At 34.5% G+C, this 14547-nt stretch overlaps 1 protein-coding gene across 1 annotated transcript; it reads right to left on the bottom strand.

Moving 5' to 3' along the window:
• Positions 1-399: 399 nt before the first annotated feature.
• On the bottom strand, positions 400-5152 carry LOC131052424 (uncharacterized). Its single transcript, XM_057987092.2, has 2 exons — positions 5042-5152; positions 400-2340 (listed from the first exon to the last, which is right to left on the bottom strand). Exon 2 carries the CDS (start codon positions 2330-2332, stop codon positions 1478-1480), a length of 855 nt encoding a protein of 284 aa, XP_057843075.2. The 5' UTR covers positions 2333-2340; positions 5042-5152; the 3' UTR covers positions 400-1477.
• Between the last annotated feature and the right edge of the window lie 9395 nt (positions 5153-14547).

The following is a 14547-nucleotide window of genomic DNA, read 5'->3' as shown; positions in this document are numbered from 1 at the left end:
ACAAATTCATACTAACATTGACCTAGTTCATAGTAAATTTGTCTTGTTATACTTGATGACACTTACAATCTTATCCTCTAAACTAAATTAAGTTGTAATCTAATCCTGTAATTTTAAAAATATAAAATCTTATACTGACATTTAAATTTTTTAAAACTAAAATCGGTATCCATTAACAAATATAATATCATGCATAGATGAATCAAATAATATATTCTTGCTTACTGTATGCTCATAATTATTACGAGACATAATGATAACATATAAAAAAATTAATTAAGCGTCTTTAATATCATATGGTTTGCACTAATCAATTCAGTGAAATAGGGAAATATAGTACACAATAAAACAACACCTCTACAGCAGAGACATGCATATGCATAGTATAAATACCCACAAATACATTTTATTTGTTTTTATACTCATTAGAACTTTGGACAGATTCAAAACAGTGTAGGAAGCTTTTGAAAATATTCCACTAATTAATAGCAGCACTAAACCAGCGTTCCTGATTTTGTTGACAGCCAAAATCCTCCAAACTTCAATTCTATTGCTAATATTCAACCAATAATTTTGAATATCAACAATCCTAAAAACTGATATTATTAATAATCCTAAAATGTGAACCAACTGCAAGTAGAAGATTCTACATTAAAGGCGCTTCATGTCATCAAAATGCCATGACTTCAATTCTATTCCTAGTATATCTCATATTCAAGCTTAAACTGGAGCTTGACTGGACACTCTTGATGAAGTTTAATACTGGTAGAGATGATATGTCCTGCCATGATTGAGTTCCAGCATGGTGGACTGGTATGAGAAACCAATAGAGAAGCAACGAGAAAAATCTTTTATTTTGAAAGAACCACAATGAATCGAGACATGCCCGGTGCTTTCCTTACTAACATCGAAAGCCTGTCTGATTCTGAGGACAGCGATCATGATCTATTTATTTGAAGGCTCTATATTTGCAGTTTAATATTTTTGTAATCTCTTCGCACAAAATCTTCCAGTCCTGGTGAAAGGAACTGTTACTATCAGGGTGGTATGCTTGTATGGCTTTTCGAAGAGTGGCCTTAACATTTGCAGGAGTATCAATTTTACCCATCTGACCTTTCTTCGGATCTGGATGACTGTGTTCTTTGTATATGAAGTTCAAAAAGGACTGCGAGCTCTTCTCCCCTTCCACCTTAATCACATTAATTTCTTCTTCAATCCTCTCTGCATTTGCCTTTTGTTCGATTTGGTATTGATGCACCTTCAATGATGAGTACTTATACCACTCGGACTCTGCTATACGTGGACACATGATTTCTTGGGCAATTTCTGTGCTTTCTAAGTGGTAAGGATAGGCATGTTTTTCTGATTTCAAGACAGATGAATATACTTTCCCAATTCGGCTGAGGGCAATAGCATCACTCTCTGGATTTTTCTCTTTGCTAAGCGAAACAGAATGCCTATACCAATCAATGGCATCCTACACTAGTTCCTTGCTCACTGCTTCATCCTCAAATAAAGCCCTCTCAAGAATTGCATCTCCTTGACAACGGGCTTGTGTAGATTCAAATATAAATTCAGCTAGCAACACCTGTTCCTTCAGCTCCTGAAATTTTTTTATCAAATCATTATCATTTGTGGAATAGGCAATACCCTCTGCCTTACTTAATGGCAGATAACACTCCTTGATTGCATTCAAGCAGCGTTTGTAACCACTTTCTTCAAGTCTTCTTTCTTCTCCTTCATCTTCGCTGGTGATGTATTTGAAGCCCTGATTAAAGATGAATGAGACATGAAACATATAAAAAATAGTTGCTAACTCTTTTTCCGTGTTGGATCTGCCAGTTTCTAACTGTGCACACAGATCGACTAGTATGGGCTCAAAGCATACACCATTAGCCTCAAGCTGTTCAGCTACCCACCCAAAGATTTTATCAGCTATAGTCTCTTGTACCTGTGTTACCCATATTTTCGGTTTAGCACCAGATTCCCCCAATTCAGAAGCCAGTAAATAAAATTTAAGGGACTTTGATATTCGCTGTTTGGCGGCCCTGATTGCCTGCAAAGCTTCGCTACTTCCTTCAGACTCTTTCATGTATATTTGCCATTCTGATTTTCCCCAAACACAATTTACTGCTGCCAGATTTTTATAACTCGATGCTATTTCGCTCTTATCGTGGCCTGCTGCTTTAAGAGCTTCTTCGTATAGCTTATGAGCTTTGTCCAGTTTGAGCCTCAACACACAAGGCCCATAACAGCCATCGCGCACTTGAGAATATATCTCATTTCCTGCCTTTCGTAGGGCTTCGCACCTGCTGCTTATCTCAGAACTCATTGTGGCAGCTGTAGTGCATAAAATAAGCGAAAACAATCATAAGTTAGTTAAGATAACAGAAATTTCAATAAGCGAAAACAGAGTTTAGATCATGAAATTTATTTGCCTCATCCATCAAATCTGGAAAGAGGGAAAAAAAAAAAGACAGAAAAAGAAATGGAAATGTGATTGAATTAGAAAATCTTAGGATTATAATGAATCTGGATAATGTTAGGGTCGCCACTGTTCTTTCTATAAATTAGCACCAAAATTATGAGGCTCTCACACAAGACAAAATTATATGTGTAGGAAAAAAGTAATTTCATATATATATGATTGACATATGCAAAGTGATCTATAATGATTTGCGCTACCATTTATAAACATTCCATCATTTTCGCTAGATACTTCCCAACCCTTAATGACTAAATTACTCTTTCCTTCTAATTCTATAATTATATTAAGTTGTAAATTGTAAATTCTAAATTCAACTCTGGTTTTACAGTTCAAGTTTACTAGCATTTGCATGTGCAGTATACGTGCTTATCAAAATGCAAGTCGTGAGGTTGAATCTGGAAGCTTTTTTCAATAATGACACTCCAACACAATGCTATTTGCTCCTGGGCTCTGGATCTAAACTGTGTGAAGGGACCTCACCCTTTCTGAAAAAGTATGTCTGGACTCTGGTGATATATATGAGGTGATAATTTCATCTTGTTAAAATGTGAAAAGAAAGTGGAAAGGTTTGAGCTTTAGAAATGATTTTTCTCAATCAGTCTATGGTGGGCGAATATTTTCTGGAGAACTTTTCTTTCAAAATATAAATTAAAATATTGTTGCTAATAATCTTTGTAACACTGGCTCACAAACAAGGTAACTTTTCCTACCTTAGACCACTGTAGATTGAATGTGTAAAATCTCTTTGGGGAGACGATTTTCCAGCAAATACAAGTTCATTTGGGCATGGTCTTCTTAAGAAACTGTGCGAAATCCTTGGGATGCAGGCGATTTCTAGATCGTTTTCTGCCGTTAACAGAGGAATCAGAGCCTTGTTGGATTGATTATAGCAGTTTTTCATTGTTTTCTATATTTTAAACACAATTCTAACTGACTAGAATTTTCTCGGTTGTTAATTTTTCTCCACAGTTGAGCGGTAAAATTTTCCTTCCGATTTTAGATGGAAAAGTAGAAATTAAAATTCCTTGTGTAGAAAAGAAAATTTCAATACTCGGCCTGATCTCTACTAATTTGTAAGCGTTTATTTTTGTTAATTTTTTCAATCTTTCATTCTGAAGCTGTACTATCAAAGTATCTTAATTAAAAAGAAAATCTATTTTCTGTTTAAAGATTTTATATCAAATTCACAACGTCATTTTAGTTGTCTAATTAAAGAAATGCAAGAAGTCTTATTGGCTGATAGTGAAACACTGAGAGGTTTCCATTCCACCAAAGTTGCTTAGACATAAGTCTTAGACTAAAACCTCTTTGACTGATAGACAAAATCATTTTAGCTGTCTGAAAAGAGAACTCAAGTCTTTGGCTGAAACTTCTTTGAATGGAGGGGTATTTATTCTAGCAAAGTCATCAACACAACACAAGTCTCGACTGACTGACTGACAGAAGTTTTTTAACCATCTGATAAGAAAATACAAGTCTTAAACTGAGATCTCTTTGATTGACAGCCAAGGACTAAAGGGTATCCATTCCACCGAAATTGTTTGGGACAGATCTGGACTTCATCCCTTATGATATCAGGATCTTGAACTCAACAATATTGGATCTCTGATCCACAAATTTTAAACCATTCAACTACATCAACCGACTAAAGGTCCATCAACAGACTAAAGACCCATTGATAATCTCTATATATAGAGTACTTATAATCCTCTGTTTCGTTAAATTAAAAGAAAAATATCTGTCTTATGACACAAAATTTGCACCATATACTTTATTCTTCGCATAATCCTGTTTACCCCCAAATTCTAACATCCCGCCATAACTTTTGTCCCATGATTTATTCATTTTAAACAACAAATCTGTCTTTGGCGAGGATATACGGTTTTCTTACGATTACAGGAAGCTCTGATTAAATCGAATGCTCTACATTTTCAAAATTATGTATGCCGTGTTTTTCATCTTCTGTTTCTTATCCTATGTTTGTAGAATTAAAAAACGGAAATCTGTTTTGTGACACCAAATCTGCACTATATACTTCTCTACATATTCTTGTTTACCCAAATTTCAAGATCATTTTACTTCAAATGATCTGCTCATTTTAGACATAATATTTTCTTTTGCAAGTGTTGAGAAAGGTTTTCTGCCTGTCTGGAAACCTTCTTTCTCGAAAGTGCTGAGAAAGGTTTCAGAAACACTCAATAAGCTTTTTGAAACTTCATCAATCAGTTATATTAATACTGTAATTATACATAATTAATATAAAACTAGACTCTGCCTTTACTGATTAAAAAAAAATTATTTTCATTTACGAAAATATACCATTTTCTAAGCATTACAGGAAAACTTCCTGTTCAAATCAAATGCTTCTACAAGACAGACACAGTCCGTATCTAAATTTAATCTTTATTGGATTAGGTTTGCTTCAATAATAGAACCAGGACAATTTCTATATACTCCATACTCCCTACCTTGAGCAACGAGTGGTTCATTTCTCAGACATATTAAACATAAATAATTTTACAGAGGCGGCATTGTAAAGAAAGCCATACATACCTGATGAGCGATCTTCTATCCTGTTGAGACTCCTTAGCCTTTTCTAAATTTGCTGTCTTCTGATATCTATTGGGGTTTGGACTCTGATTTTATTCAGAGGATGGTCTTAGGGAATTGAACAAATGTATTTATATATTTTATATTTTTAAAATTTAAAGTCTTTTCTATTTAACGGTAAATTTCTAGATTAGGTAATGTTTAAAAAAAAAATACTACTTTGAAAATTCTAATTTCTATTACATATAATTATCATATAAAATTTACTATTTCCTCTTTAAAATTTTAAAGAATTATAAAACTAATTAGCAAGATAACACCTCTAGTTTGCCTCACGAGTGCAGGTAAACTTATATTTAATGCGGTCAGATTGTGTGGAATAAGTATTCTTGAAAAAGATAACATGGAGTTTTATGGCGTGTAAGACCCAGCTGGGAAGTTGTCAGAACGCGTTTGTTTTTTTAGTTTTCCGTGTCAAGCTGAATGTTTCGGAGGCTTCTTCTGTTGAAAAGTCTCCATGTCATTTCGTCGAAAGTCTTACAAAAGCCGTTCAATTTTTTTTTTTTAATAAATTTATTGTGGTGTTTTCTAGTGAAGGGTTGGGAAACACGTATTTTGAAATATGGGGGATAATTAGTTAACGATAATGAAATAAGAGAGTATTTGGATATGATAAAATAGTTAAAATAAATGTATTTTAGATTTAAATTAAAAAGTTGGATTAGATACAAAGTAAATATTTGAAATTTGAGATTGGAGTCAAGATAAATGTATTATGATAAAAGTGTGTTGTGAAATTTGAAATTTTATATAAAGATTTGGATTAAATTTGTAGGGGCAATCTTAATTTATTGGAGGACAATCATGATTTTTTTGTGTGCTCATAATCTTAAACCCTCGAAACTTTAGTACTTTCTAATTAATGCTTTCGATTTTGATTGTGTAGGTATTTTTGCATCAACGTTTCAGATCACACTCTGTGATCCATCATTAGGATGATAGTAGAGAGCACCAGGAGAAATAGATGATATTGCAGACCAGGACACAATAAAAAGAGTGAGAAAGATGGGGAGAGAGAGAGGGGGGTGTCAGGATAGGACAAGTGGCAGTTTAGGATAGGGAGATAAAATAAAAACTAGAAACAAAAATGGGAACTAACAAATTAAAAACACAATAGAGAATAATACAAAAATTAAAAAAGAGTCACCAAGGAACAAAGTATTTGTTTGTGTCTATGCCTATAAACAGAAAAATTCATTCAATGATTTGTGGTAAATTTTAACACATTGAGCGTCGTATGTGATAGATGCATAAATAGCTAATAATGATGTAATATTATAATAATGAATGATTGAGACTTGATGTTATTGATAAAATGTGATAAATAATAGAGAAGTGGATTCAGAGCAATAATTAGGGTTTTTTATATTGTTGATGTAAGATCTATATGAGTGTAGCCTTTCACTAAATGCATACAAACTCATGTGATGTCATCTATGCACTCCGCTTCACTCAATGTGTGTTACACAATATTCTTATGCATCTATGCATAATTATCATGCACCACCATACACTCTCTTTACCCATCCATATCTCTCCCTCTCTATCCTTCTTCCTAGACCTCTACGTTTATATCTCTTTGCCCCCCCTCCCCACCCCCCCCCTTTCTCTCTCTCTCTCTCTCTAGACATGTCTCACTATATTTATCTATCCATCTAGATCTCCCTCTCTCACTATTCCAAACATAGCATGAGCCTATTTGGTGCAAAAGAGGATTGAGAAACTCTAGTAAAGTTGTCAACCCACGTAGCGTACTAAGACAGATTCAATTCTACACAAAAATTCTTTGATTATAAGATACAAAGTTAATCAACTATATTTTAAAATCAAAATCAAGATTGTTACAATTGCCAATATTTACAACTGAACATTACAAACATATTTTATAATTTATCTTCTACTCAAATGCCCCAATTAATTCACCTCTATTCTTTTTAACTCTATAATTTAAATTCATTCTACCTTGTGCCTCTTTATTTGTCATACTTTTGCATTCCTTATTTTTTGTGTTGTCTTATGCCCTTGTCAAGATTCTTTTCTCCTTCCTATTCTCCATGCAATTCCTATTCCAAAAGATGACTATTCATCTTCTCTTAATTTTATTTTTTTATCTCTTAAACTTGGGTATTTCAACTTACCTCACACACTGCCCTTGTCATTCCCATTTTTTATGTTTTCTTTAAACTACAAAAATTCAAACCTCCTATTCTTCTCTACCATAGATGCTTTGGTAATGGAGTTCAATTGTCTACTTGATTCAAAGGTTTTCTTTCACTTATGTTTGGTTTCCTATAAATGAATGTATAGTTGAATTAAAGCTTTCACTTCTTCATTAGGAATGTTGTTGCTTAATTGACCTCATGTACTACAAAAATATATGAAAAAGACCTTTTTTTGTAATTGACCTTCCATACCTCTTCGGCGTACCCATTGCACACTAAGGTGCAATTGCTAGTATATTATCTAGTAAGTAGTAAGTATATAGTCATTTTCTAGTTTTTTTTGTGTTTAAATAAAAATTTTATAAGATTTTATAAACTATAATAGATATTTAGAAGTAAATCGAAGTTATTATGAATAATATTTTATCTTGTCTCACATGAAACGTGCTATGATTCATTGTTTGTTCTTTTGGTATTGATTAATAGGTAGTTGAATAGATTTAAGTGTAACAACAATATATGTAAAGTAAAAATAAAATAATCAATTACATATCAAGGGAGAGTACCAAGTAGTAGCCCACCCTAACTTCATGCACCCTAAGCTCCTAAATAGTACATTTGTTTTTTATGAAATATTTTAGGTTTTTGTGTATGTGATTTAAGAGCTTAAAGCTATTGTTTTAGCCTCTAAGTAGTTACAATGATTGTGGAAATAGTTGTTATGTGCACAAAGGTCCAAAAGTGGTCAATACCTGTTCATATATTACCCAAACATTATGTGCTACAATGACAAAAATAACTTATAATAACTGTTTTAATATATTTCGTCTAGTAAATGTTTTGACTAACACCTATGCACAAACTCCCCACAAAATGTGCACTATGATCACCAAAACAATTGCACAGTTTTTCTAATTAAATATTCAATGGTTAACTACACATGCACAAATGAGTGACTATTCGTACATATGAAATATTTTTGTATGCTTTTAATTATTATATTTTGATTATTTGTATAGATATTTAAGTGGAAGCTTAAATGTAAACGAGGTGAGCAGTTATTGATACATGGACAGCCACTGAATGACATACTTATTAACATAAAAATAAATGAATGTTATTATTTTAATGTTAAAGAAAAAATACATACAATTCATAATTTTCGATAATAAATAAATATTCTTATTTTAATGTTAAAAAAAATAAATACATACAATTTATAAATGAATCAAAATATGATGCTCAACTACCAATCCCCTAGTAAACATGCTCAACTACCTCTCTCCTACAGCAGTCTAAATCGTGCAAATCGTCAAAGCATGGCGTTTGATAATTCAGATACATTTTGCAAAGCAGTCTAACGCGGCAGAGAAAAATTCAACGATTTACACCTCTAACTTATTTTATATAATCTTATTGCAGATGTAAATAATCGCTTAAGTCTATTTAATTCCCACCTGGTTTCATTTGACCTGTTATACAAGGTTTCGATCCATCTGCTATCTATTTTTGGGTGAAGTGGAAGATTTATAGAGAAATTCCTTTGCTCTGTACTTCTGCCCTTGGTCTGATTGTCGATTATCTTTTTGTTGACGATGGGCAATACTTGCTGTTCTTCTTACAATGAGACATATTCTGCTTCGGTGAACACTGATAATGTTAATTACAATGTGATAAAAGTGTCATTTAAAGATGCGATTCGGCTGGATGAATTGATCTTCTACATTGATGAGCTCTTGAAAAACATCGTCAATCACGACGTAAACAATATCTCCACTCTACGGTTGCCATTATCTGGCTTCTGTTTCATCCAGGGTTTTTTTCCCAATTCATTATATATAGAATTTCAATCACATTAATCAGATTGTATACAAAAATCTATTGTTTCTTTTTTTGCTTGCAATTGATTTCTGAAAAAGTGACTGTTAAATTGTTTGATATTTCAGTAGAATATGTAACATGCATAAGAGAGTTCTATTTAACTATCAAACTGTTCAACTATAATTTTTCATTGTCATTGAATGATTATCCTATATGTATTACAGGGGAGTGAAAGCATGTCTGGAAAAGATGTTGTATGCTCTGCTACTGTCAGTGACTGTTTCCAACTTGGTAGCGGAATGATCGAGAAGATAATTGCTGATATGAACAAAGATAGTGATAAGGTACTGCGAATTTCCGGATTTCTATGCAAGTTACCACTTTTAAAGAATCTTCAGCTTACACATCTACTCGTGGCTTTACAGGACTTTAAGACCACACTGGCTTGTGAAGCAGGCAAAATGGTAGTTGATGTAATGAATGGCGCAGGTAATCTTCACTGTGTAGGAGTGGGGCTTTCTTTGGTGGGACATGTTCTCAAACAAATGGATAAAGTCTGTGCCAACAGGAAACAATGTTTACGGCTCCTGCAATATATGTTTGCTCTGGTTAAACGCATAAAGCAATTAGATGAACAATTAGAACACGAAAAGCAGAAACTATACAACATCCTACTGTTTATCGTGAAGGGGTCCATTATGTGTATCTCGCAAATCAAGTCCAGCAAACTTTCAAGGTAAAATTTAAATTTAGTTTAGCTGATATCTCAGGGAATCGGAATATAACTTCAGTTTTCTGTGGTGTGGCGTAGAACTTTTTCTGCTACCGTGGACGCAGAGGAATTGCAGAGCTTTGAATCTCAACTGGGGTATGTGTATCCAGATCTCATTTTGGGATCTCTTGTGGCTCTTTTGGAAGCCAGGCCTACATTTCTTCCTCCTTCACAAGGTGCATATCCTGATGCAGGTGCTTTTACCCTTGTTCAACATGTCATCGATATTAATGTTTGCATTAAGACGTCTGGTGTTACTAACTTCCACAAGCGTTACTAAAACTATAATTTTACAGGTTAAGGGGATTTACTAAAACCAATAGAATGATGGATTTAGACAAGGGAAAGCCATATGGAAATTCATTTTAGTACCATTTTGCTTCTAAACTGTCAGATTTCTCGCACAAGGTTCTAAATTCTTTTTTTTTTCCATAGTCTGTTCTTGCATTCTGGATTCTGGAAGACTCTTCGGAATTTTTTTTTTTCCTAGACAGTCTTACCTTTCCTTAACAATAGGCCGTAAATATAGGATTTCAATTTCTTTTATCAAATGATTTAGAAAACTCTATCTTTAGTTTGTACGGACTAAAAATTGACAGCAACGAAAAAAAGGAAAAAGCATTCTTTCTGGGCATGTGAAGTGTAAAGAATTAGAAGCTTTGTGGCTTAAAGGTGTCTTAGAGAGTGCCAGTTATGATTAAGAGGGATGTTGGGAAATATAATCCCTAACACTGTTGATTATTATTTTGCTAATCTTTTCCACGACATGTTGATCAATTTGAGAAGACTTTATATTAAATCCTTCAGCATGTCGCCACTTCTTCAATTAATGTGAGATTACTTTTTGTTAATTTTTTTATAATTATGCCCTTCTTTGTCTCCGTTCTGCTATATTCTATTAATATTACTTACCGTTACAATTCATACCTCTAAAATAGGAACAAAAATCTGATCATGCTACTCATTAATGATTTGTTGAATCTTCCTAGACACTGATCTTTGAATCGTATCAAGTGGGCATTGTGCATCATGCCTTAATTTATTTACAGGATTGCAGATTTCTCATCTCTATGTTTTTAGAAAATCCTCTTTCAGGTTGTGGATAATGAAAATTTACAGCAATCAGCATAATTTAAGACTGTTTTACGTGCGTGCCTTATTAAGAGTCGAACCTGTATGGTTTAACTTTCTGTAAGAAATCTTTTTATCAAACAAAGATAGTAAGTTTGTGTCTGTCTTGACCATTTTTGCTCTGTCTCGTTCAGTTTTGAATTTTTTATGCATTTGTTATGTTTCCCATTACTTGAAAACCCATTTGCCAGTTCTCATATAAACTACCGGCATGCTGTCGTGCCACCTGAGCACTTACCTGACTCAAGCTCGTGAATTTGTTTTCTGGATCAAAATAGAATTTACACAATGTCAGATACATAAGCTTTTCCCATTTGTTTGGCATTCTAGTTGGTTATTAATATAAATTTGGTTTTGTTTGATTTTACAGTAGGCATAGATAAGGCACGGGATAAGGTCATCGAGCTTCTAGATCTGAATAATAAATCAAGGAAAGCTGTGGTTGTTTACGGAGTAGGGGGAATAGGTAAAACAACCCTTGCTACTGCAGTGTACAACAGAATCCTCCTCCCGGGCTACAAAATCTGCAGGCTAAATATCGACCAAAACTGTGGCCTGCAAGATCTTAAACTACTTCAGCAACAGCTTTTACGAGACTTGTTTGCGAAAAATATTGAATTGAGGGATTGTGTGGAGGGTCGGGAAAAACTGTCAGAGATTTTCAAGTCAGAAGCAAATCAGCCAGTGTTTGTGTTTATAGATAATGCTCTTAAGGGAAGTGACCTAAATGAACTTTTTCCAAGGGACCTATCCTGCCTTCCGATCCAGAGCAGATTGCTTATAACCACTAGGAAACTCGACGAGACTAACTTTATTTTGCAGTCTATCATTCAGCGCTCTGCATATAGAGTAGATTTTCTGTCAAGTTCAGATGCCAAAAGACTTGTGTGTAAGAAAGCTTTAGGGAATTTAAATGCAAGTTTAGAGAAGTCTATCGACAAGCTGGTCGAATATTGCGGTGGTATTCCATTAGTATTAGAAATGGTCGGGTCAAATTTACAAGCAGATGGCAGTAACGTCTTATATTGGCTCAAATTTCTGAAAGAGACATTGCAGAACGGAGAAGGAGAATCGAGTGAAAGTGTAGTCAGCTGTGTTTATGACAGTTTGCGAGAGACTTCTTATAAGGAAGCTTTTCTAGATATTGCTCACTTCTTTCAGAATTGAAAATGGGCAGAGGTTGGGTATATTATTGGAGAGGTACAACTTAAAGCTTTACAAGATGCTGCACTTGTGAAGAACTCTGAGCAAGGTAATTTGACTATGCACGATATTGTTGGAGCACGAGCAAGATGGTTGTCCAAATCCCAAAGAATTACATCCGTCCAATCTTTGAAAGGTGTTTTCCGAGATAAGCATGTATTTTTGTTTATAATCATAATATGACTTCTCTTTTCACAGAATTTTTAAATCGTTAGACGGGTGGAGTATAATTCTGAGTAATCAAGTTGAATGTCAGGTTGATTCTAATGAAACAATTTTTATGATAAGATGCTTGCCTTTTTGTTCAACATGTTGAATGTCCTAAATCATTCTTTGCTTTATGTGCAGAAGCTTGGACAAGTGAAAGGCATATGTCTTTCAGATAACGAAGAGCAAATCCAAATTGCAGCGGAGGATCTGGACCTCATGAGTGAATCCTTAAGAGTTCTGTGCTTGGGCATAAGTTCGAGAGTGGAAGGAAGATGTAAGGCAAGTTTTCAAAATTTAAGGTTTCTCCAGGTCTTCAACAATGATGATTCATGTTTACCAATCGATGGCAACAAGTATAAACGATTGGCTTTTTTCAATGGTAACCTATCAACCGAAGATAATGATTTCGAGGCAAGTGTACTCCTATTTCTCATCATTCAATTCTTCTTCTAAAGATTGTTTTTGGATTTGTTATGTTCTGAATTGGTTATGTATATTTTATCAATCAAAATTTTGGATGACACTCATTGATTTTGGATGACACTCATTGATTTATGAGTAAAAAGGAGTCAAGATTTTTGTTTCCATGAAAAGTTATATTAACACTTACAGTTTGTTGGACTAATTTAAAAAGGCTCAAGTTTATTTTTTCCATGAATTTTTTTTGACACACAGTTTGTTGGGCTAATCTAAAAAGCTAACCATATCTGCAGTTGCCTCATTCTGTGCGTCTAATGAAGCTGAAGAACTCTTTCAAACTCCCCGGAAGCTTGGTCAAGCTCTCTTCATTAGAGAAGTTAAAGCTTTTAGACTGTTATACCTTTAGGCGTCTTCCCATTCACTTTGGCCAACTCGAGTGTTTACGCTATCTCACAATAAACGGGTGTAAATATTTCATGGAGCTGCCTGAAAGCTTTAGCAATCTAGCTAGGTTGGAGGAGCTGAAAATCTACTGGTGCGACATGAAAAGGCTTCCACACAAGTTTGGTCAGCTTAACTGTCTGCGTCATCTTAAGCTGAGAGGCTGTTCAAAGCTTATTAGTTTACCGGAGAGCTTTGGAAATTTGTCTAATTTAGAAAAGCTAGATTTGGGCTTCTGCTCAAGTTTGATAAGCCTACCTCAATCGTTTCGAAAGCTGGAGAAATTGAAATATCTGTCATTAGAGGAATGCCAAAATCTCAAGAGGCTTTGTGATAATTTTGGACGTCTGCAATCGCTGGCTGCAATAGACGTTTTCAAGTGCTCAGAAATAGGAGAAGAGGCAATGGAAAGCTTTGTTGAGTTGAAGAGCTTGATGTTTTTGAATATACGGAAGTCTTCCAAGTTGAAACATCGGTGGTATCTTATAAAGGAGCACTATCCTTTGGTGGTCTACTCCGGCAACAATCTGGTAAGCTCTGTTGTGAGTACAATTATAATTAGTTATGGAAATTTTCTCATGGTTCTATAATGTTTTGTGTGGTGGGTTGTCTTGTTTTAAAACTATTTACTTTTTGTTTCAAAGAACTATTAACAAATTGATCACCACTTCAATTCTAAAACCACTATTGTTTTGGAATTCATAGAGCCCATTCTTTATTTTCTGATTTGCCATTTATTATTTCTTGAAACCATAGATATAAGTTTGTATGATTAATCTCTGTACTACGGTGCGCTGCAGGGGTCTGAATTGGTAGAAATGATATCAACAGCATTGCTTCATGAGGAGAGAAGACTAGTGCATCTAGATGGAGGAGGGAAGCTGAGGGAGGGCCCCACTTCGTCACCATTTCCATTACTGAACTGAAAGTGGCTTTCTTGTTAACAACGTGCAATCTCTCTTTACCTTGTAATGCCAAGGCTTTAAATGTACTCAGACAAGAAAGTACACGACTTATAAGCCAAAACTATGAGATCATCTATTCGTATGTGGGAGCTGTAGAGCAAAGCGACGAGATGGTCCGCAAAACGCTCCTAAGCTTATTGCCGGGCACCGTTGCATTGATCGCTCCTGACATGAAAACGAGGCAATTGTTTGGGTATTGTGCATATGCTGGGGTTGGAGCTGAAGAGCGCTCAGCGCTTTTGGATGAGTGTCATTCGTTTATAATGGGCACGAGAATGGCGATAAACGAGGAGGGCAGAAAGTGCGTGGAAAGGCTAAAACTGA

Source organism: Cryptomeria japonica, chromosome 7, assembly GCF_030272615.1.
Source record: "Cryptomeria japonica chromosome 7, Sugi_1.0, whole genome shotgun sequence".
Classification (NCBI taxonomy): Eukaryota; Viridiplantae; Streptophyta; class Pinopsida; order Cupressales; family Cupressaceae; genus Cryptomeria; species Cryptomeria japonica.
Note: the sequence above shows the minus strand (reverse complement) of the source record. Positions and strands in the feature narration are given on the sequence as shown.

Excerpts from the sequence above, each read along its gene's own strand:
- LOC131052424 (XM_057987092.2), bottom strand. The coding sequence starts at position 2,332 with ATGAGTTCTGAGATAAGCAGCAGGTGCGAAGCCCTACGAAAGGCAGGA.